At 49.3% G+C, this 24,973-nt stretch overlaps 1 protein-coding gene across 1 annotated transcript in view; it reads left to right on the forward strand.

The window, feature by feature from the left end:
- Positions 1-8,169: 8,169 nt before the first annotated feature.
- UNC5D (unc-5 netrin receptor D) overlaps positions 8,170-24,973 on the forward strand; it is a 73,597-nt gene continuing 56,793 nt past the window's right edge. The window contains exon 1 of the mRNA XM_079328990.1: positions 8,170-8,307. Coding sequence (XP_079185116.1) covers positions 8,229-8,307 — 79 coding nt within the window. The 5' untranslated portion in view covers positions 8,170-8,228. The remainder of the gene's footprint in view (positions 8,308-24,973) is intronic.

A 24,973-nucleotide genomic window follows, 5' to 3' on the forward strand; every position in this document is an offset into this window, starting at 1 on the left:
CTCAGGATTTTGGTTTCAGGGCACAGAGGCCACTCAGATCCTCTCCATCTCCCTGCTCTCCATCAATAGATGGAGCTGGTAGCACACAAATCCTTGGGAAGTCAATCCTGGAGGCTCCTGCTGCCACCAGGATGAGAGGGAAACATCAAACAGCGCTGGCACCCCTTTTAAATTGGATCTGTAATTGTTATCCCATCAAAATACATATGGATGAGGAAGATAAGGGGACTTTTTAAGGACCAATTCATTAAATTCTGATGAGTTTCCATCATATACCTGCTACAGTGCTTGAGTTTATTGGGAATAACGTTTTTATCAGCTGCCAACTCCCTTTGGTGACTTTTCTTTCATGATTTTTTTTTTGTTTTGAGATAAAACAATGCATTTTAGAGAAGCTACTGATGACTGTGACATTTGCCCAGGAATTTTTCTCTCTTACAGCTGCAGTTTGAAATTTATTTGGGGTCTGAATAATTTCTCCTAATGCAATTCCACCTTTTATCACTGATTTAACCACTATTACTGGTCTGAAACATTGCAAGTTCATTTGGAAGGGCTAAATTCCCAGAAATGTTGGGTTGAGGTGAGCAGGATGGGAGGGTTTTTATTTTGTTGGTGGCTGGGAGGTCCCAGGAGCTGAGGTGGTTTTTGGGGGAGGACAAAGACACAGCTGGGCACATCTGGGATGGGTTACAGAGAAATAAAAGGTTGGTTTGGTGAAAAAAAACACTGGAATGGGAGAATCACAGGTTGTGACAGCTCTGCTGGCCTGGAATTGCTGCACAGAGCCAGGAGCCACCTCAGGGAGTGTGGAATGGAGGATGGGATCAGGGCAGAGAAACCTCACAGTGGCAATTCCCTGCCTAGATTCTGTTCATGGGAGATCATCAACCCAAAAATGGGAGATCATCAACCCAAAAATGGGAGATCGTCAACCCAGAAATGGGAGATCAACTACCCTGAAATGGGAGTTCATTAATAAAAAAACAGGAGATCATTAACCCAAAAATGGGAGATCATCAACCCAGAAATGGGAGATCATTGACCCAGAAACAGGAGATCATCAACCCAAAAGTGAGAGATCATTAATCCAAAAATGGGAGACCATTAACTCAAAAACAGGAGATCATCAACCCAAAAATGGGAGATCATCAACCCAGAAATGGGAGATCATTGACCCAGAAACAGGAGATCATCAACCCAAAAGTGAGAGATCATCAACCCAAAAATGGGAGACCGTCAACCAAAAATGGGAGATCATTGACCCTGAAATGGGAGATCATCAACTCAAAAATGGGAGATCATAAACACAAAACCAGGAGATATTAACCCAGAAATGGGACAGGATGAGCTTTTTGTTCCTGGCGTCCTGGGAAGCACTGGCTGTGTTTGGGAAAGGTTTTTAATTTTTGGAAAGAGTGATAAAGGACTGGAATTGTCTGCCTGGGGAGGTAGTGGAGTCACCATCCCTGGATGTGTTTAAAAAACCTGGACGTGCTGTGGGTTAGTTGAGGTGTTAGGGCTGGGTTGGGGTCGACGATCTCGAATGGTTCTTCCAACCTGGTGACTGAGATCCTGTGAATTCTGTAATTCTGAGATTCTGTGAATTAATGAAGCACCCAGGCAGGCACTCAGCAGCCCATCACCTCCCAGGAGTTAATTGATATTGAATTTGGTGTTTCTCCTCCGATAAATCACGGCAGAGGAGCGGAACCTTCCTGGGCGAGGCAGGAGCAGCAGCTCCTCCTTTTCTCCATGTGCTGGCGTGACCTGGGGAGGGGAAGGATCCAGGGAGAGTGATTTTATCCTGAATCTAACAGGGGGATCTGTTCCTGGTTTAATAACTTCCCTCTGTGCTGGCCTGGATAGCATCACCAGATCTGATAACGGGATCGTTATCAGGGCTCCAGCAGCGCCTCCCCAGGATGTGGCTTAATTAAAATCACATTCAGGAATCACCTCAAAATCAGCCTGGACAGCGACAGGGGGATAAATGGGAATTGTCTGGTACAGGGAGAGAGGAGAGAAGTGTGTGGTGAGACATTAATCAGATTTGCTGGATGGAACTGGGAAGGGAAGGGAAGGGAAGGGAAGGGAAGGGAAGGGAAGGGAAGGGAAGGGAAGGGAAGGGAAGGGAAGGGAAGGGAAGGGAAGGGAAGGGAAGGGAAGGGAAGGGAAGGGAAGGGAAGGGAAGGGAAGGGAAGGGAAGGGAAGGGAAGGGAAGGGAAGGGAAGGGAAGGGAAGGGAAGGGAAGGGAAGGGAAGGGAAGGGAAGGGAAGGGAAGGGAAGGGAAGGGAAGGGAAGGGAAGGGAAGGGAAGGGAAGGGAAGGGAAGGGAAGGGAAGGGAAGGGAAGGGAAGGGAAGGGAAGGGAAGGGAAGGGAAGGTCTGGACAGGTGAAGCAAACCCCATGTCCCACTTTGCCGAGTTCTTCATCCTGAGCTCGCAGAGTTTTCCCTAAAGCCAGAGGAAATTCAAATTCCACTTTGTCTTCCTCCAAGGGACACTTGCAGTGAGCCCTGTGCCAGAGTTCACCGTGTTTGAGCAAAATGCAATCATTCTTCATCACGTTCCAGTGCTGACTGCCTCCCTCTGCTGCCCGGAGCCAGAAGTGTCGGGAATGCCCAAATTCCAGCCAGGATTGGGAGGTTTTGGTTGGTTAATTTGAATTTTTTTTGCTGTGAGATAGACTAGGAGGAAGGCAAAACAGGCTTAACTTTAAATGGTACAAAAAAAAACTTTATTGATAGAAACCAGAAGAAAAAAACTTAGAATAAAACTTTGGACAACGTTGATTTCCCTCTCCCCTTACACTTCTTTTTTTTTTTTTTTTTTTTTTTTTTTTTAAATTTTTTCATACTGAAAACATACAGAAAACCACTTTATTTTCTTTGAAAGCAAGGATTTAGGCGGGCAAATCTAAAAAGGGCCTGGAATTAAATAATAATTAAATAATAATTAAATAATAATTAAATAATTAAATAATAATTAAATAATAATTAAATAATAAAGAATGCTGGAGTCGGAATTGTTCCCCGCCCAGTTGGAGGAAATGCTGCAGGTGAAATTTCAAGTATGGCTGATTTCCCCAATTTACAAATCAAAGAGCAAATTAGGTATGAAGATTATGACATTTTCCAAATGCCTGTGTCAAGATTCCCAAAATCCATGAGTGAAATTCAGATGTTGCCTCTCCCCCCTAGAATGTTAATTCTCAGTTCCCTATCCTGAGCCACTCCAGCATTTTACTTTTTATCAGATCCACTTTGCTCAGCGCTCTTTGGAAAGAGCAAACACAGGGAAATGCAAATAATTGCATTGTATTTCATCTTGGATTAATGAATTAAAAAATAATATAGATTTTCAGCTCATCAGAGCTGCTGGATTGTGACTGATCAAATGGGGACTTCAGTTGAAAGCGAGTGGCTGGGAATTGTTTAGAGAAACATCACGAGGGTTTTTAAAGAGGTTTTTTTTTTCATCTCTGAGGAGAATGAAGTTTATCCTTTGAAATACGAGTTTCTATTTTTTTATTTATTTATATGGGAACAAGACAAAACTTGAGAGAACTGCAAAATGCAGATGGGAGCTGTTCCCAAGGGCTGCAGAGCAGCCTGGGCTCGCTGGTTAAAGCCAGCAGAGTGAAATTCTGGTAAATTCTGCAGCAATTCTCTCTGCCAGGGCCCCTTTGGGGGCTGGATTCACTTTGTGTCCTACTGCTCGGGGCAGTAATTGGATATTTTGTGAGATTTGCAAAGTCATACAGAGACCCAGAACCACGGGAAGACTCCTGGAAAGGCTGTGTGGAGAGGAGGGAGGGGGGCTGAACATGAGGAGAAAAAAAATGATAAAACTTGTATTTGGTGCCGTGAATTTTGAAAATTCTGCATTGTGAATTTTGAAATTCTGCATTGGGAGCTGTGGGAATGCAGAGGCCTCACCTGGGAGGGGCAGAATGTGCCAGGAGGAGGCTGTGAGTGCACAGAGCCCTGGGCTGGGCTGAGGGAGGAATTCCAGGGGCAGGGATGGAGAAAGGGCTGCACAGAATATCCAAATGTCCAATATCGGGTTTTATTGCTGGCTGGGCAGAGCAGGATCCTGGACAGGGCAGGGATGAGGGAATGTGCTCAGAACTGATCTCCAATATTTGGTTTTATTGTCATTGGGCAGAGCAGGATCCTGGACAGGGCAGGGATGAGGGAATGTGCTCAGAACTGATCTCCAATATTTGGTTTTATTGTCATTGGGCAGAGCAGGATCCTGGACAGGGCAGGGATGAGGGAATGTGCTCAGAACTGATCTCCAATCTGTGTTTTTATTGTCATTGGGCAGAACAGGATCCGGGATGGGGCTGGGATGAGGGAATGTGCTCTGTAAACACCAGGGGATCCTAAACTCATCCAGGGGCAGCTGCAGATTGTCCCAAACTCGAGGGCAGAGGAAGAAAAAGCGGAATTTCAGCACTTTGGGGCATTGCTGGTGTCCTGAGGATCCCGACACTTTTATCTCCGCACCATCGGTGCCCGAGAGCAGCTCCTGATGGCCGGGCTGGGCCACGGAATTCCTGAATTCCTGTTCTTTGTCCTTGCCGGGGATTCCCCTTCTCTCTGAGCTCTTTACCTGTCGCTCAGGTGTGAGCACCTTCCGCCGCCCCCAGCCCGGGCTCTCTGTGCGGTTCAGGTGCGTTTATTCTTTTATCTCTGCTCTATATCTCTTTGATCTCTCATCGCGGGGATGTTCAGGTTTGAGAGGGCAGCACAAGGAGGAGGCAGCCGCCTCTCATCTGCCCTCCCCCGATGGAAATCCCGGCGGTGGAAATCCCGATTCAGGCGGGGATCTCCATCAAACACTCGGTGCTCACCTGGCTGCAGACCCGAGGGTGCCTTTGCAGGCTCAGCTGGAACGTTCTGCTGAGCCTCCAGGATTTTTTTTTTTTTTTTATTTCCCCCCCTCCTGCAGCTCCCTTTGTTGGAAATGATCGGGGTATTGGCGTCTGTTCTCCACAAAGATTTCCTTTCAGCTGGAACGTGCCCAGTGAGCTCTTCGGGGTTGCAGGGATCTCTCAGTGTCCAGATGAGAGACAAGAACAAACCTGAGATGGGGAAAAGGAGCCCAGAAGTTCCTGTGGGGGGAGATTTTGGGTTCTGATTCCTCCCTGCCCCTCCCAGGGGCATTTTCCCACTGGGATGTGGCTCTCAAGGTGTTCAGGAGAAGCCAAAACAAGCAACTCTGTCCTCTTTGACTTCTATTTTTTTCATGAGGTTTTGATGCAGCTGCCTCAAACTTCAGGCTCGGAGTTTCCAGGAAATGCGGGCTGCAGATGTGGAACGTGGACCAGGCCTCCATTCCTGGAATCACTGGAGTGCCCTGCTGTGCACAGAGCTCCGTTCCTGCCCTTATTCTGCATTTTTATTTATCCTGCAGCAGCGCTTAAAGGACGGATCACTCCAGCTTGAGCTGCACTCCACCCGCTCCCGAGAAACTGCCTCACCCTGGGATCTGATTTTTGTGGAATATTCTGCTTATTTCCATTTCCAAGTGTGCTGATTGAAGCCACAGCTGCTGCCCTTATTTCTACTTTTGCTCTCTCTTTCCCCATCAGAGCCGCGTTCTAAACTCGATATTTTTATCTGAAGCACCAAACACAGACTTGGTGGCGTAGGCAAAAATCCAGAATTAGTGGGGCTGGAGGCACAAGTGGCTCTGTGTGCTGACGTGGGCAGCACACTTTGCCACCTGAAAGCTTTCCACCTCTGCCCCTCCCCAGGGTTTTTGTTTGGTTTGGGGTTCTTTTATGATTATTTTGATTATTTTTATTTTGCTTGGCAGTGTGGAACACAGAGAAATGACCCAAAAAGGCTCTTGAAGGAAATGTATTTTTCATATCTTTGCTCCTTGTTGTGAGCTCGAGCCTCGTTGGTGAGGGAATAAGGAATCTTCTGATGTGATGGGCTCAGATATTGATTTTTTTTTCCCCTCCTCTCTCTTAAAATTCTGTTTACAAATTCCTTTTGCTTTAATTATTTGTTTCCTCCTGCAGCCAGTACAAAGCCAGCCTGCAGGACTGAGTGCCAGCCCTGCTCTTGGATGTGGAACTGATCCTGCTGCATTGTCCCAGCCTCTCCCAGGCAGGGATCCCAAAATGTTTGGCCAGTGGTACCTGAGCCCCCCCAAACTTGGGAAATGAGTAGGGTTGGGGCTGGGGGGGCTGGGATGGGGAGAGCTCAGGGATGGGGATGAGCCCTGAGCTCTGGGCTGGGCTGGGCCCTGATGGAAATGGAATTTATTTACAAAAAGGGGAAGGAAATGGAGATGATTTCCAATAGGTAAAGGAAGTGGAGGTGATTTCCAAAAAGGGGGTGGAAATGGAGTTTATTTACAACAGGGAGATGGAAATGGAGTTGATTTCTGAGAAGGGAAAGGAAACAGAGTTGATTTCCAAAAGAAAGGTGATGAGACCTGATCATCTGCTCAACACCTGGTGGAAATGGAATTGATTTCCAAAATAAAACGGGAATGGACACAAAAATGGCAATGTCTTGGCCAGGAATTCCAGAGCAGCCAGGATTCCTCACAGCCCCACGGGTCAAACACAGCCCAGCTGTTCCTGCCCTGTGCCGTGGGAATCTCCACCCAAATCTCATTTTGTGCCTCCTCCTGCCCCGTTCCTGCAGGGTTTGTGTCCCACACAGCTCTGACACTCCAGACTTTGCCCCTTTCATCTCCCCCTCTGCCCACTGCAAAGAAAACACCACGAATTCCCCAAATCCTGTGCCCTGGCTGGATCCAAGGACAGAGCGTGGCTGATTTTTGTTTTTTTGCACAATTCATCCTCCAGCCTTGCCCTCTCCTTCAGGTGCTGCCTTTGCTTCCAACCTCTCACTCCTGGATTGATCCAGAGCAGAGCAGCCCTGGTTTCACTCAGGCAGAGCCAGGAGTTTTTGGCCTTGGCCTCTCGTGATGTGTCCAGATCAGGTGTGTGATAAAAATATTGATGTGCAATTAGCTGGGGAAGGGAAACTGCTGCTGCTGGAAAGAAACAGAATTTTAAATCACAGCCCTCTGCAATATTGATAACAGCAGCCCAGGGTGGGCTTGGGGGGGGCTTTTTCATCCCCACAGGAACATGTGTTTTAGGGATTTGGGTCCAAATGTGTGAGTTTAAAGGGTAGAGCAATGTGGGGAGGGCAGGGAGGGCGTGGGGCCACGCCCGGGTGTCCCCTCCTGGCCTCGGGGTCCGGGGGAAGGCGCAGGGTCACTCCCGGGGGCTCTCCCGGGGTGGGGCTGGTGGCTCTCGCATCCCCGGGGTGGGGACAGTGCGGGGCGGACCCGGGACTTGTCCCCATCCCGCGCACCTGGATGTGTCCCGATCCCGCGCACCTGGATGTGTCCCGATCCCGCACACCTGGATGTGTCCCCATCCCGCGCACCTGGATGTGTCCCCATCCTGCACACCTGGATGTGTCCCGATCCCGCACACCTGGATGTGTCCCCATCCTGCGCACCTGGATGTGTCCCCATCCCGCACACCTGGATGTGTCCCCATCCTGCACACCTGGATGTGTCCCCATCCCGCGCACCTGGCCGTGTCCCAGCTCACCTGAGCGTGTCCCCTCGCACCTGGCTGCCCCTCCCCCGCCGCACTTTGGGGAGGTGAATGGGGGGGTTCACTCGCGTGTCCCCATCCCCCCCCCCCACCTGTGCGCGCGCCGCCGGCAGGACCCGCCCCGCGCGCCGCTAATTGGCCGCGGGGGGAGGGGCGGCTCATTAGCGATGCGGGCGCGCGCCGCGGCCCCGGAGTCGGCGGCGGCCGGAGCGGGGAGCGGAGCCCGCACCGCATCCCCGGGAACCGCATCGGGGCGGGGGAGAGCAGCGGGGAAACCGCCCCAAAACCGCCCCTAGACCGCCACAAACCCCGGCGGATTCTCTGGCTTGAGTCCGGCTCCGCATCCCGGGGCTTCGACTCCATCCCCGGCTCCATCCTCGGCTCCGCATCCCGGGCATCCATCCCCGGCTGCATCCCCGGGGCTCCATCCCTGGCATCTATCCCCTGCTCCATCCCTGGCTCCCGGTTCTATCCCGGGGCTTCATTCCCAACACCGTCCCCGGGGCTCCATCCCGGTTCTATCCCGGGGCTCCATCCCCGGTTCTATCCGGGCTCCATCCCCGGTTCTATCCCGGCTCCATCCCGGTTCTATCCCGGCTCCATCCCCGGCGCTGCGGGCTCAGCATGGGCGGAGGAGCCCCGTGCCTGCACCGGCGGCTGCTGCTGCTGCTGGGGCTGTGCAGCTGGACGGCCGCGCTGCGAGGTAAGCGGGGCTCGTTCTGCCCTCGCCGGGGCGAGTGAGGGGCCTGGGGGGTCCCACCGGTTGCTCCGGGGGATGGGGGAGCGGGAGCAGCGCGATCAGTGGGGATGGTGGGGACCCGCCGGGAGAAATACCCACATCCCATCTCCCGGAGAAACACCCGCATCCCGGCGCCGGGGAAAACATCCGCGATCCCACCTCCGGGAGAAATCTCCGTTATCCCACCTCCGGGAAAAACATCCGCTATCCCAGCGCCGGGAGAAACACTCGCATCTCACCTCCGGGAGAAATACCCGCATCCCATCTCCGGGAGAAATCTCCGCTATCCCATCTCCGGGAAAAACATCCGCTATCCCATCTCCCGGAGAACCACCCACATCCCATCTCCTGGAGAAACGGCCATCCCGCCGTGGGAACCGGAGGCGCCGGGCTGTGCTGCGGGGTCCCGGGCTGGTCCCGGCTCGTCCCGGGATGGTCCCGGTTCGTCCCGGGCTGCTCGCGGCCGTTCGGGTCCCTGGGGCGCAGCGCATCCCCGCAGGCTGCGGTCCCGGCACGGAGCACTCCGCGCTCGGTCCAGGGCTCGGAACCGGTTCTGGCTCCGGTTCTGGGCCCGGGCACCGCTCGGGCTGTCCCGGGACAGCGTTCGGGAGGCTCAGGGACCCCGCGGGCAGCGCGGTCTCATCCCCCGTGTGCCTCCAGCGCAGAGCGGGTGGATCTGTTCCCCATGTGCAAGGCACGCGCTGGAGATGCTGCTCCGAGTCCTTTTTTCGGTAATTTTATGGAACTTTTCCCCGGCAAATCACCGGGGGGCAGTCACCTCCTCAGGGCACCCAGCCCGGGGGTGTCACCAGCCCGCACCGCCCGGTGTCCCGCAGGCTCGGGAGCGCGGGGATGTGCAGGGATGTGCAGGGATGTGCGGGGATGCGCAGGGATGTGCGGGGAGGTGCAGGGATGCGCGGGGATGCGATGGGATGTGCTGGGATGTGCTGGGATGAGCTGGGATGTGCTGGGATGAGCTGGGATGCGCGGGGATGCGCTGGGATGCGCTGGGATGCGCTGGGATGCGCTGGGATGTGCTGGGATGAGCTGGGATGCGCGGGGATGCGCGGGCGGGGCTCTGCTCTCCCTCTCGGAGGAACACGCACCTCCTGCGGGGAGGCAGCTCCGTGCCCAGGCTCTGCGATGTCCATTGCTCCCGCACTGACTTTGCGGCTCCTCACGAATTCCTCTCCCTTCACTCACCCGCCCTGCCCGCGCTTCCATTTCCCTCTGCATGGAATTTATGGGCTCTGCTCTCTGTAGCCACGGGCTTGTGCCAGCTCGCCACAGGTGCTGGAGCCTCCCTGGCCACCTCAGCCTGCCCGGAGCTCTCCCTGAATTTCGGTTTTTGTGCAGCAGAACAAAATGTGCCTTTTTGGGGGAGGGAAAAAACCCCAACCAACCCCAACAGAACACCACCAGCACATACGATAGTGAAATAACTGAAGAGAGGAGCATGGAAAATTACATTTCCTAATTTTTTTTTTTAATTATACTTTGATTGAGAAGCATCAGTGCCCAAATCAGTGATGTAGGTGCCAAAATCAGTGTTGGGGATGCTCGGTGCCTCCTGTGCCTCCCACGTGGGAACCTCTGGCAGCTCTTGCTCCGGGGGAAGTGTGGCCAGAATCTGGAATTTCAGACCAGGGAGCTGGAGGAAGCTTCTGCTGCTGCCAAGTAAAAAATTCCAGCTCTGTAATTAAAACTCGCCAGGTTGGACACTTGAAATTCTGGGCTGGGGCAGAGTTTTGGGCAGAACAGGGATTTTTGGGCAGAACAGGGATTTTTGCCCGGTGTTCACTGGCAGCTCTGGCTGAAGCAGTTAAAGCTCAGCTAAACCCCGGAGCTGTGAGGTTTTAGTTTATGAAGTTGTCCCAAAGCTGCCTCAGAGACAGATTGTGCTCAGATTTCTGTTCTGAGCGGGGATTAGAGACAAATGGAACGGTTGTAGAAACCCCTGGCATGGCATTTGAAATCTGCTGGAATGAGAACACACGGATAGCTCCGGGCTTTTGTTCCTACAGGAAAAAAATTGCGAAGACGGGCTGATAATTGGAGGAGAGAGTCACTAATATTTATTATGTGATGCCTCCAAACTGATTTTGAGTTGCACGTCTCTGAATGAAGATGCGACCACGAGCTTTAATTCTCGATCCCCGCGCCTGGAGCAGAGTCTGAGTCTGAGATCCGAGCGGACTGGGTGCTAAAGGAGCGTTATTTGGGGATTTTCCGGCTCTGCTCGGATTTGTGATGATGAAACGAAGCTGCCTAAAGGGCGGGGTGGCTCTGTGGAGCTGTTGGGGCAAAGATCTCCGAGCATCGCTGTGGGTTTGGAGAGTTTTTAATCGCTTTTTTTGCCGTGATCACCCCGTGCTCAGACAGCTGTGAGTGTACAAGTGTACAATGGTGCTGTCCACAGGAAAAACGCCGAGTTTGGGTAAAAACAGCGATTTCTGCTGATGTAGAGATGAGGTGAGGGCAGGGCTGGGGTGCCAGCTGTGCATTTAATGATGGAAATTAGATGAGCCCCCAGTTAATCCACCCTCAAGGGGCTGGGGTTTCATCGAGTGCCTGAGGATCCTGGCAGGGCAGTGCAGGAGCCACCAGGGCCCATCTCTGCTCCAGGGGGAGGGTTTGGGGTGTCTGGGGTCATCCAGCAGCTCTGGGTGGGACATGGCTGCAGTGCCAGCCCCAGGTGTCCCTGCACTGATTGATTTATTTGCCCCTGTATTGGTTGATTGATTTATTTGTCCCTGTATTGGTTGATTTATTTGTCCCTGTATTGATTTATCCCTCTTCAATCCCCAACCCTGGGCTTGGCACGGGATAAACACAAAGCCAGGCAGGACCTGGGCGCAGCTGGAACCTCTCCTGGCTCTGCTGGAGTCTCTCCATGCAGACAATTTTGTGTTTTGATCTCTTCAGGACAAAGTGTTGATTAAAATAACAACCACGCTCCTCTCTGAGCCGTCCTCCCACTCCTGCAGTGCCTCGTGTGGGCTCTGTCAATATTTATGTTATTTAATTTGTGACTTCCCAGGAAATGAATGAACTCCCTTCCCTGGTGGCTTTAGGAGCTGCTCAGGGTCCAGTTCCCATTTTTCCAGCTGTGCAGTTCCCATTTTTCCAGCTGTGCTGGCTGTGGAGCTTTACTCTCTGGGGACACTCAGAGTTTGGGACAAGTGTTATTTCTCAGAACCATGAGGAATTTGGGGGCTCTGGAGAGCAGGACAGGCCGTGCAGGATGCAGGAGTTTGGAATTATTTCACTGGGGGTTTTCTTCACTCCTGTGTTTTTTTCTGCATTTCTTGCTGTGTTTGTGATGTGCTGTAACAGAATTTGGGAGAGAATTGAGAGAGGAAGTGGCAAAGCCTGGCTTTGGGCAGGAATGTGCTCCAGTTTGGGCTGGTTTAGAGCCCTGAGCCTCGTGTTTTAATTTGCTGGGGCGTGTTCCAAACACAAATAATGTGATTTATGCTAAGATGGAAAAGCACAGAGCAGAGGAGGCCTTGGGGCTGCTGGCTGTGTCTTTCCTGTATTTTTAGCTCTGCTTCTGGCTGAAGGTGGAGTCTGAGGAAGGAGCAGGATGCTGACACCAGAGGCTGCTGTTTCAGAGCCTTTGGGATGCTGCTGGAGCAGATGGTCACATTCATCTGCCTCAAACACAAAAACGCTTCCTTTTCTATTTATACTCCTGAATGGCTCTGGGCAGCAGGGTTTGTGTCCCATCAGCTCTCACAGGATTAATAAATCACATTTTGGGGCAGGCAGGGGTTCAGAGGAGCCTGGAATTCACCTGCACAGAGGTGGTGAAGGCTCCCATCACCTTTCCCTGCTCACCCACCCCCTGTGACCTTTTGAACCACTCAAAAATATTATTAATAAGAGGCAGGGACTGGGAAACACCCCCCGAATTCAGGGAGTTCATCCTGCCTGGAAAACAGCTGGATTTAGGGCTGAGCTCCTCTGGGAGACACCCCTGGGGCCAGGGCTGAGGGGAGGGTGGAATAAAAGGGTGCTGGGGGTGGAAAATTGGGAAATCTGCCTGGCAAAGGCTCAATTCCCCACCCAGATGCACCAGCTCCATTCCCAATCCCCATTTTCCTGCCTCTGCTCTCCTCACCCCAACTTTTGAGAAAGGGTTTTGGTGTTTGAAAGATCAGGGAGAAAAATAAAAGTTTATAATGTCCCAAAATGTGATTATTGAAATTATTCCCCTCCTGGCCAGCACCTCCAGGTCTGCTTGGAGTGTTGGGATTAAAACCCCAGATTTTGGGGGGTCAGGATGGGGAAAGAGCTGCAATCCCAGATTGTGGGAATGGGAATTTATTTCAGCTTTTACTGAATACCCTTAAACCATCAGACCCCTGTAAGTGACAATCACTTTATATAAAACAAAATAAAATTCATTTTAAAACCCCCAGCCAATGTTCCCATGGCTGAAATAGGGAAGAAAGGCAGAGGAGGATCTGAAGGATTTTTTCCTTTTCCCCAAAACCAATCCCTTCCACCCTTCAGGAAAGGAATGGGATGTTCTTGCAGCTCCCTTTGTCTTTCCCCAAAAGCAGAGGATATTTCTGGTTTTGCTGTGATTGCTCTGAGGGGGGGTTTGCTTCACAAAACCCCCAAATCCAGGGAAATCCTGGCAGGAAAAAGTGTCCCAGCCCTGGCTCTGCTGCAGGAGCCTCAGCACAGATTGGTTTGATGCTCCCAGGGCTGATAACCATATATAAAAATCATATAAACCATATAATAAAAATCTGCCATCCTGCAGACAATTCTCATTAATTTCCCAATTCCTTAATCTGTGTTGAGGAAGGTGAAATGCATCAAACCCTAAATGAGTTTTTTTTTTTTTTTTTAAATAATAAAACCTTGGCACAGCCAAGGGGCTGGGCTGGTGCAGAGCATCTCAAAGACAGTTTTAGTTTATTATCTTGAATTGCATTAAAATTAAAGTGCAGGAACAGCCTCTCCTCCATCCCAGCTGCAGTCTGTGACTCCTCAGACCACCCTCTCATCCTTTAAACCCTGCTCAGGTTGGGGCTGAGGGTGTCAGAGGCTTTTCTGGGATAGATTTGGTGAGAACCAATTAGTCTTGGAGAGCTGCTGATGTCACGGGCTCAGCTGGGAACAAAAGGCACTTTTTTGGGAGCGTTTGAGCAGAATTTTATCTAAAACTGGTGGATTAACACAACAAATGGAGCCCTGGACTCTTCCCACTCGCTTTGCAGTGGAAGTGCTGAACGGGCAGATTTGTATTCCTGCTTTCCTCCCTCCCCAGAGATTTCCATCCCTGTTGATTTTCCTCCCTTCTCAGAGGTTTTCATTCCCATTTTCCTCCCTTCCCAGGGATTCTTTATCTCTGTTTCCATCCCTGTTTTCCTTCCTTCCCAGAGATTTTCATCCCTGTTGATTTTCCTCCCTTCTCAGGGAGTTTCATCCCCATTCTCCTCCCTTTCCAGAGACTTCCATCCCTGTTTCTATCCCTGTTTTCCTCCTTTCCCAGATATTTCCATCCTTGTTTTCCTCCCTTCCCAGGAATTTCCATCCCTGTGTCCATCCCTGTTTCCATCCCTGTTTCCATCCCTGTTTTTCCTCCCTTCCCTGTCCCAAGCTGCAGCACAGCTCAGCCCTGGGGAGTGGAAGTTTGGTTATCCCCAGGAGGCTCTGCCAGATGAAAAGCAGATTTTTATTTACAGAATGCTGCACAGACAGCAATCCTCTGTGGTTAATTAGGCTTTAGATAATTGGCACAAGAGTGCTGCTTCACCTGGAGCTGGTGGAGCTTGGGCTTTTTGTTGTTCACACACCCTCAGAATAATAAATAAATAAATGGAAGGTGCTGCAGGTTCCTTCCAGCAGCAGCAGGGTGGTTCTGCGGGCTCTCAGTGCAGACAATTAACACACTCAAGGCTGGGAGGGATTGCCCAAACCTCATCACCTTCTGTTTAATTAGCCCCAGAAATTTAATTTTGTGCTTTACCAAAACCCCAAAAGCTTTGGGGTGAGCAGAGCCCTTCCTTTCCCACCCAGACAGGTGAGAGCACCTCGGTGCTGTGCTCCGAATTTGGCCAGCACTGATTTGCTGCAGGAACTCTGGGGATGTGGGGGAAGCATCTGGAATCTTCATCTGGACTCTTCCAGATGTTCCTGGTGGATCTGGCTGTCCCCAAAGTTCTTCTGGATCCCCTAAAATCAGATTTCCTGTCCTGGCTGTGTGTGCAGGACACTCTGAGCTGGAAGGGGATTGAGGAGTTTGGGGGAGCTGGAGAAGTGGGGCCCAAACACTGCTCTCAAATTCCCAGCTGTCTGGGCGAAGAATTCCCAGGAATGAGGGAAACTTTGGGATAAGGACTTCCCCCTTTGGCCTCAGTGTGAGACCCTCAAAGGTTCCCCAGAACCATCCTGGAGCTGGCAACAAATCCTGCAGGAATCTGAATGGGAGAATCTGGCAGGACTCTGGAATGGGAAAATCTGGAATAGGAAAATCTGGAATAGGAAAATCTGGAAGGAATCTGGAATGGGAAAACTTGGCAGGAATCTGGAATGGGAAAATCTGGAATAGGAAAACCTGGCAGGAATCTGGAATGGGAAAATCTGGAATAGGAAAATCTGGAAGAAATCTGGAATGGGAAAATCTGGAATGGGAAAGTCTGGAATAGGAAAATCTGGAAGGAATCTGGAATGGGAAAATCTGGAATGGGAAAATCTGGAATGTGACAATCTTGCAGGAATCTGGAATGGGAAAATCTGGAATAGGAAAATCTTGCAGGAATTTGAAATGGGAAAATCTGGAATAGGAAAACTTGAAGGACTCTGGAACAGGAAAACCTGGCAGGAAAAGTCCCAGCCAAGGGAAGCTGGGATCCTTCACAGACTCTTGCTCAGGACACAGGGAGGGTCTGGGCAGCACAGGAAGGTTTTTGGTGCAGTTTAAATGAAATTATTTGAACATCCCTGAGAGCCTGGAGTGCCCAGGGACACGGGGGGACACGGGGGGACACGGGGGGACATGGGGACAGGGACAGTGCTGGATTTTCCCCCTGGCAAGGGCTCCAGATCGGGGAGGGAAGAGCAGAGAATTCCAGAGGAGTTTGCTCCCGCAGCATTGTCCTGCTGGGTTTGTTTTTTCCCTTTAAAGAGTGATTTAATTGCATGTGAATTGAGGTTTTTTCCGCTGGATTACTGCTGTCAGTGCATTTCATCAGCCACGACCTCTGCCCCGTGCCCCCTCCCCGAGGCTGGCACCAACCCAAACTGTTTAACCATGACATAATTGTCACCCACGTCACTGTCCCTGTGCTGTGGCTGCCTCTGGCGCTGCTGCCACTTGGAAATGTCACAAACTGCCACCACGGGCTCTGCATCATCTCTGAACCCTCCACTGGAATAAAACCCTTCAGTGCCTCGTGTCCATCAGAGCCTAAACCCCTCTGAGGCAGCTCCAGAGTTCAGAATCCTTCAGAAATAATTCAGAATTGCTCAAAATATTTCTGAGCTCCGGAGCTCAGAAGTAATTCAGAATTATTCAAAATAATTTTGAACTCCAGAGCTCAGAAATAATTCAGAATGGGCTCTCTCCTCACAAACAATTCAAAATAAAAATGTTCTGAGTGCTCTGGAGTTGGCAATTTTGGGTGGGATGGTGACAACCCACAGGGACATCCCAAGAACTGTTCTGCAGGGGCGAGAAAAACCCACTTGGGATTTTATCTTTTCTCCTTTTATTTGTGTTTCTGCCAGAGAAAAGTGTCAAAGTTGGTGCTTTGCTGCTGTGTCCCTGGCATTTTCGGGGTTTTTTGGCGTTTTTAGTGTGGCTCCAGTGACTCTTGAGAATCCAAAGCTGAGGAGACTTTTCTGGGTTTATATTTTGGATCTGCCCCCTTATTTGATTTAGGAATATTTGCTCCTTTCTGTTTTTTCTGCTCCAGGAGATTTTCCTTGCAGGTTGATTTTTGAAGTGTTTTCTTTCTTTAAGCTCTGATTAAAGTGTCCTCCCATCCTCCAGCCCTGCAGGTGCACCTTGGACATCCTGGGGATGGAAATGTCACAGCTCCCGTGTTTTGCTCCCTCACTTTTTAAACTCATCTTTTCCCCCCACTCGTGGTTTTGCCCTCCTCTTTTCAAGCAGCATTTTCAGATAATCCCCAAAATTAATCATTGCATAAAAAAACCCAAAAACATTTTCCAGGGTGGGTGCAGAAGGAGCATTGAAGCTTTGGGTTGAAAAGCAGCAGGTTTGGGTCTGATTTTAAAAATCTTTATCAGTGATTTGAGGCAAGAGGCTTCCCTGGGCTGTGCCTGGCTGAATCTGACCCTGGGATAAATCTGCTTTTCCAGCGAGCTGGGAGAGCCAAAGGTTGTGTTGAAATTAGTGTTCAGTTAAAATGTTTTATGGTTTTCTGCATTTCTGCGAGCTCTGCAAGTGCTGGGGTTTGCTCTTTGTTTAACCTGGGAGGTGTCCTGAGGAACCCAGGCAGCTCCTGAAACCTGCAGGAAATGGGGAATTTGGGGATTTATGGCCACATTTGCACAGTGCCAGGCTGAGGGTTTGAGTTGTGGCAGGAGCTGGGCCAGGGCTGGGGTTTGTGCTGGGAAATCTCCCTTTGCTGAGCACAGAAAGTCTCAGCACCCAGCAGTGCCCAGCCCTGGCTCTGGGTGATTTTTAGGTTAAAGATACTCAGGAATTCTTGGTGGTCAGAGGGAAGGGAACATTTCAGAGCTCAGGGTTGGGCTCAGCCCTGAGAAATCCCAATTCCTGCTGGAAAATTCAAATTCCTGCTGAAAATTCCAATTCTTGCTGAAAATCCCAATTCCTGCAGGAAATCCCAATTCCTACAGAAAAACCCAATTCCTACTGAAAATCCCACTTCTTGCTGAAAATCCCAATTCTTTCTGAAAATCCCAATTTCTGCTGGAAAATCCCAATTCCTTCAGCTGCTCTAGCCATGAACTCTTGGTTTTGTTATTTTTATTATTATTTTTTTTCTCTCTCTCTCCATGTTCCCATCCAGAGCAGTGATGCTGTGGGAGGAACGAGGGGGATGCACACAGCTCTGAATGCAGAACTAATTATTGTCCTTCCAGAAGATAAAAAGGGAAATTGAGTGCTTGTCCAGGCCCCTGTTATCTGCACCAGGAGCCAATTATTTAATTCCAGATGAAATTGGGTCTGGGCAGTATCAGAACAGTGAAAAGCTGCCCTGGTAACATCTGCTCTGAAAATTCACCTCTGGATCTGGATCCATTTTCTTCTCATTACTCTGAGAGGATATTTGGCACTCTCAAATTAAAACCAATTAAAACACTTGTTGACCTCCTAAATTGTTATTTATTCATAACAATTGAAATTGCCGCTGCTTGTAATTTAACTAATAATTCCGTTTTAAATAATTGAAATAATCGTTGACCTTAATTTAAAGTTGAATAATGCCTGTGGGAATAAATTGCATGAAACAGTGGTTTCATCAATAATGTGTCAAAAGTCAATCAATATTTAAGTCTCAGAGCTCTGCTAATGGATGGTGATATTAAAAAAAATAACAACCTCTTGAAGCATTGAAATTTCCTCCTGGGACAGAGCTCTGGCAGGGAAGCCTGGAAACAAAGTCCTTGATTTTCCACCTTTGAGGCACAAAAGCATCTTTGATATTAAAGGATCAAAGGAGGGAGAGATTCCAGGGTGGGTGGGAAGGAATTTGCTGATGAAAATGTCCCTGGTGGAGGGTTGGTGTTTCTCACCCAGCGTGGATTTGGTGATCCCCAGGGTGGTTCTGAGGGGGCAAAGAGATGTCAGGAAAATGAACCCACAAACAGCAGAGGTTTGTGTCCAAAAACGAGACAGAGGAGCCCTGAAACTTTATTTGAATAAAGGGAGAGGCCATGGAGCCTTGCCCTGGGGTGTCTCAGGTTTTTGGAGGACTCAGCCTCCTTTTTATCCCAATTTCCCTCTCTCTTTCCCCATGGGCTGAGGTACCTGAGAGGCACAGGCTGCCCAAACACCTGACACCTGAGATTCCCTCTAATGCAAACCCCTCCCTTTTAATTTTTAATAATTATAGAATTCATGGTTTTCCCCATTGCTTCTTTCATCTTCCAATATCCAATTTCATTTATCAGCAAACCCACAGTTCATTTGTAAAGCCATTATCTTCCTTTTTCCTTCATCAACCAGTGGAATCCTTCCCATTGCTCCTTTTCTCTCTCAGTGCTGGTTTTTCCCACAGCTTGTTTGTAAAGACAAATCCCTCATTCCTCTCACTGGGAACCTCAAAGTACATTTTTCCCTGTTGGATTCTCCATCCAGATTGTTCCATCCAGGGATGGATGATGGATGGATGGATGGATGGATGGATGGATGGATGGATGGATGGATGGATGGATGGATGGATGGATGGATGGATGGATGGATTCTCCACCCAGGTTGTTCCTTTCCCTCTGTCCCCAAGGTGCTGCTGTGAAATGGGGCTGGAATTCCTGGAGGATACTGAGCAGGGCAGGGCTGGGAAGGTGGGGACCAGTCCAGGCAGGAATTTGGTGCAAGGCTCAGCCCTAAATTGGGCAGAGCTCTGAATTTCCCTGCAGTGCAGCCAGGCAAGGCTGGAATTGTTGACTGGGGCTCTCCAGGGTGACAGAGGCTGTGCAGAGAGCAGGGGCTTCCCAAAACCTGCTGCAATCCCTGCATTGCTCAGCCCGTGTCCTTGGGACAATCCATGATCTTTGTTTTCCTGCTCAGGGTTTGCTCCTGCTGGGTTTGTGCTTCCTCCCCTTTTTGTTGGGTTTTTTCTTTTTCTGGAGCCTTTCTGGAAAAGACCTTGCCCGTTTGCATTTCTCTGGCTGTTGTTTCTGCCTGCCCTGATGTTTGTCCTCTCTCTGTGCTCTGCTGTGCTGAGCTTTTCCCTCCCCTTTGTGATAAAGTGAATTATCAGGTCAGCACTACAGTGAGAAATGGTCTGGAAAACCACGCAGAGAGCAGATCAGCCGAGTTTATTGGATGTTTTTGGGTTCCTGAGTGCATGCTGGAGGGATTTCTCTTACCTGGCTCAGGAGTTTCACAGCAAGCAGAGATCTCCAGGTGGTTTTTAGCCTTGGCTTTGTGTGCTGGAGCAGGCAGTGCTTGGGTGAGGAGAGCAGAGTGTGTGCAGGTGCCTCTGGATTTCTGAGTTCTGTTCCTGCCTTGGTGCCTCTGCCAGATGAGCAAATTGAGAGGGATAATTTCATGTACACAGGGATTTGGGGAGCCTGGTTCAGCGACAGGAGAGTCCAGCAACCCACATGCTCCAAATTACGCTTTTTAAAGAATTTTATTTTTCTTTAATTGGACTAGAACTGAAATCTCTCTGTCTCTCTCTCCTGGGTCACCAGGACTGCACAGAATTTTTCCTGCTGCACTGAGCAGCAGTCCCAGAATATCAATGATTTTTTCTGAGGAGTTGGGAGCTCTTCCCCCAACACCTCAGGGACAGCACCGGGTTCTTTGTAAACTCTTTAATGGCAACAATTTCCTAAATCAAAGCAATCTGTGCTTCCCCATTTACAATTTCATTTCCAAGCACTAAAGCCTCATAAAAGGGTTTACAGCACCCAGTCTTTGGCTGCTGTGAAGTTATCCAGCACTGGTGCAGTGGCATTATCTTCAGTGAAGTATTTTATCTTTAAAATTACAAGGATTTGTTCTTCTCTCTTTTATGCAGAAATAGAACGCTAACAGATGCAAAGTTTATTTTTAAACTTGGCTAGGGGCTGAAAAAGCACATTTAGTGGAGGTGTCATTTGGTGCTCTGAATCTATTTCAGGCTTTAATAGTAAAATGTTTCAGAAAATTACCGAGCTGATAATTTCTGTGGTGGAGGTGACACCGAGGGTGGGCAACAAGAATTCCCCCTCAGGTTCCCTTCCAGGGCTGCATTTCCTGCCTGGATGCTGCTGGACAAGCAAGTTATTCCTGGGATGTTGTTAATGCCCTCAAGGCTGGGAAATGTCACACTTTGAGGGTAAATAATGGCTGGGAACAGGAGATTTTTGGTGCTAAGAAGGGTGGGAAATTTCACATTTTGAAGTTAAATAGTGACTGGGCATGGTGGTGAGGGACAGTAAGGGACAAATTTCCCAATTCCAGCAGATTTCAGGAGCCTGTGGTGGTGCTGGGTCTGTTTGGGATCATCCAGCCTGCCTAGGCTGTGACAAGATAAGCCCTTGTGGAGAGATTAAGGAGGGAAGGAGATGAGCTTGGCTCTCCTTATCAATCCCTCATTTCCAGCCTTTAACACTGAGGATTGAAGTTCATCCTCAAGGAGAAAAATGGGGAGATCAGTTTGGACTAAGCCCATCTTTATGTTGTCTAAGAGCTCCTGAGCAGGATTTTAAACAGAAAATGAACAAAACAGGGAGTTTGTCAAACCCCTGGGGTTTGTTTTTCAAGTTTTTAAGATTTTGTTTCTGAAATCCAGGCCTGGTGTGTGGTTCTGGAGGATGCTTGGGAGCCTGGCTGTGCCCAAATCCTGAATTTGTCTGGGTTGCAGGGTCTGCTCTCTGCAGCCAGTGCTGGGTGAGATTTTCCTGTATGTGCATCTCCAGCTGCACCAGGTGTGTGTTGTTCCCACCTCTCAATGGGAAATTTTATTTATTGCATCTCAGTTAATTGGGAAAACCATAAATCACAGGGAATCCAGCACAGGTTCATTGGAGGGAGTCACAGAAACTTTAGGGACTCCAATTGAACTTTAATTGTGGATTCATGGAAATTATTTCTAATAAATAACAGTGACCCCAGCAAAGCAAGGGGAGCTGCAGGGAAGGAGTGCAGGGATTTTCCTGCCTCACAGCCCTGCCTTGGGATGATCCAGCCCTGCCAGGGAATGCAGAGGGTGTGAGCTGGTGATTAGAGCCCTGTGCTAATTGTGGATCCCAAACAGGACCCACTCAGCTGTCAGCTCCCAGCCCCTGGCATATGGTTCCATTAGGATAAAGGAACAAAAGGTAATTTACAGTAACAGATGGGCTTGAACCCTTCCTGGAGCTGCTGAATACTTTTTAATTTTTAATTTACAATGACTCTTTCATAGAGCACTGAAGCAACTCCTCTATTGTGTTCTCTTAGGATCCACAGGCAGGGAGGATGTGAGTGAGGGACTAAGCTCTGTGTGAGCTGAGGGATGGAGCAGGGCTGGAATTTGGAGCTGCAAACCAGGAGTGAGGCTGGGAGTGCAAATCCTGCTGGGGAAGACCAAACCCTCCCTCTCACAGCACAGGAGGTGCAGGAATTGTGGACATGCTGAAGGCTCATGGAAAAATCCAACTCAAATTTTGTTGGCTTTCTCAACTCCAGCTCGGATCTTTCCCAGGCTGGGGACTTTTCTCAGAGACAAATAAGAGAAGGGAGAATGAATAACACAAATAAACTCCTGGTTTTGGTCACAGAGCAGTGTGTGTGCTATGTGAAGTTTTTTCAAAGAGGTGTTGCCTTCTTCAGCCAATGAGCCTTTTCTATTTTGTTTGGCACGATCTATCCTATATAAGTGTGGTGGCTTTTCAATAAATCTCTTCTTGCTGCTTTGAAGAAGTTGGGTGTGTGTTGCTGCATTATTGGCTGTTCTTAATCAGATAGGGACACAGGAATCAGCTCAGGTATCAAACACCTCATTGAAACAACACTTGTAAGCTGTTTGCAAATTCTGAAGTGATAACACAGTTTTTTAAAGATTGATTATCTAGTTTTATAAGTGCATGTCTATTATATAAAGTATTGTTGATTGTTGTATTGTGTTTTACCTGCAAAAGATTATGAACTTTGAGTTTGGGTTTTTTTTTTGTTTTGTTTTTTTGGGGTTTTTTTAAGTGGGGGAATCAGCAGTATTGTAGAATTTTTTGTCTGGCCGTGATTTGGTTACCAAATCCCAGAGCTTTGGCTCTGGCTGCTCCCTGTGAGGATTTGGGGATTCCACCCTGGAATCCCTGAACCCCCAGCAGCTGATGCTGTGTCCCAGAGCCAGACACTGGGACAGAGCTTTAATCTCCCATCTGGTGCCTGGAATTGCCATCAAGTCCTGCCAGGGACAAGGACTGTGCCAGGAAAACCAAACTGGAGCTGGATCTCCTTCCCCTGGGGTCTGCAAGGGGCTCCAGGACAGAGCAGCACTGCTTTTCCTTTTATTTAATTAAAAATAGACCTGGTGAGGGGTGGGGAAAGCAGAGCATGGATGTGGGGTTGGGGAAGGTTGGAGGGAGCTCTGCAGGTGGGGATCCCTGGGAAGGATTTTTGGGGCGGATTCCGGGGAAAGATTCCTGAGAAGGATTCCTCGGCAGTTCCAGGGAGTGCTGGGGCTCAGGGGATGCTCTGCAGGTGCCTCTGCTCAGCTCAGGGTGTTCAGCCCTTTCCTGGAGGAATTCAGGATCATTCAGGAATGTTTTTGAGCTCTCTGTGCACTGGGGATTGTTGAGCTCAGGGTGGAAATGCTGCAACACCAAACCTGGCACATGCTCAGGGCTCCCTTCTGGATATTCCCTCCTGCCTGGCACAGGGATCCTGCACTCCTGAGAACACAGGAGCCCCTTCCCAACCCAAATTTAATGTCCTAAATTTAAGGATGGGAGTGGAGAAGCAGGGACAGGAAGGTGTCACAGCAAGAGCTCTGCAGTGTGAATTAAACTGAGTTTATCTGAGCCCTGGAAACGGGAGCTGCTTATCTGTCTGGGCCAGGTTAGAGTGGAGCTGGGATAATCAGGAACAGGGGAGGTAAAACCCTCCTGGACATGGGCTGCAGCTGGCACAGGGGCCTCACAGGACAGGGAACGATGGAAAAATCCCCAGTTTTGAGTACAGGAAAGGAAAACCTGCAGGCTGTGCTGGTGCCTTTTCGGGCTGCTCAAAAACAGAGGCCAGAAAAATTAATGGAATAAAAAGCATCTATTTATATTCATATTTATATTTGTATTTACATATATATGTATATTTACTTATTTTTATTGTCAATTAATGTTTTAATTGACCAGGTACCAAACTGCTCTCTCAGTGTTTCCATCCCCTCATCAGCTTGGGACCAGCTTTGGCTGCTTCCAAACACCACCAGAATTCAGGAATGGGCTTTTTTTCAATGGGATAGGAACTGCAGCTACCCTTGGAAGACAGAAAAATAAACCCAAAAAGCCCCAGAAATTTTGTGGTTAGTTTGGGAAATAAAGGAAAGTTTCCCAACTGCTGCTGAGTTCATTGTGTGTTAGTTGGGCCCAGGAGAGCAGCCACCACCTCCTGAAGTTGATTATGCAAATGTGGATAAATATGTGAATACCTATTCCAACTTTTTATCCTCTGCAATCTAATGTCTCCCCTGACACAATACTCTCAAATTATCTTCAGTGAGTAATGACTTGCATTTAGCATTTTACACCAAACTGTCATATAGATCATTTTCCGTAATACTTTACATAAATTAGGAATCCTCCCCCATGGAATGTGTGTGGCTGCCGGATAGGTTTTTACAAGATTAGAAGTGCAAACAACACAATTCCGAAGCAATTTGGAAATCCGTGAGTGGAGAGAAGTGGGAAACGTGGAGGTGACAGCGAATTCCAGTGGCATCAGTCAGAACCTGCAGGAGCCCCTTGGCTCTCCCAAAATCAGATTTTTGCCCTTGCAGGAGCCCTTTTGGTGCTCCCAAAATGGGATTTTTGTCTTGGATGGGGCAGGCTGGTGGCTCGGGGTCATTATCCTGTTAATTGTTGTCCTGGTTAATTGTTATTCTGGTTAATTGGCATTCTGCTCTCTCTGAGGCAGGTTTGGAGTTCTGGGAGGGGCAGGGGATGATCCTGGAGCAGGGAAGTTCCAAGGGCTGGGCTGGAGGAACTGGGAGTTACTGTACTGGGTAAACTGGAGATGTACTGGACAGACTGGAGCTGTACTGGGCAAACTGGAGCAGCTGTACTGGGTAAACTGGAGCTGTACTGGGCAAACTGGAGCAGCTGTACTGGGCAAACTGGAGCTGCCACCCTGGGATGGGAACGTTGCTGGGATTTGCACGGGACCCCACCAGCCGGTATTTTCCCCCAAACCCGCTAAATGTGGCTGAATCATCTGTTCCTCTCAGAGCAGTGGGATTTTTGTTTCCTGTAATTATCATTTTAGCAACTTTCAGTGCCAGGCTCAACTTTGCTGCTCATTTTCCCAGCCGGGATCCACCTCGTGCTGGGCTGGACCTGCAGGTTTGGGGAGCAGGATTTGGATTGTTCCAGGGACAGTTTGGGTCGTTCCACCCAAAACCACCTTGGTGTGTCTCACTTGGGCACTGATGAATATTCAAGGCAGCGATTCTTGCGTGCCATCCTGTCCCTGGTTTTATTGCCAGCAGCACAGGTGATATTTCACAGGGACAATGCAGGGGCCATAAAAGAGGAATTTTAGGAAACAAACAGGGCCAGGCCATCCAAATTCTCCCCAGGGTGGCCGTGTTTTGCTTTCCCTGTTTATGTTGCTACAGAGGAAGAGATAAAATTTTTATATTGCTTTTAGCAAGAGATAAAAAGTGCTGGGAGTGTGAGTGCTGGACAGGGGACAGGGAAAGGGGAATGACAGCAGTTTTGGGATCCTGTCCTGCAGTGGGGACAAGGTGAATTTATCCTGGAATTTATTCCT

This window comes from Erithacus rubecula, assembly GCF_903797595.1.
Source record: "Erithacus rubecula genome assembly, chromosome: 29".
Taxonomy (NCBI): domain Eukaryota; kingdom Metazoa; phylum Chordata; class Aves; order Passeriformes; family Muscicapidae; genus Erithacus; species Erithacus rubecula.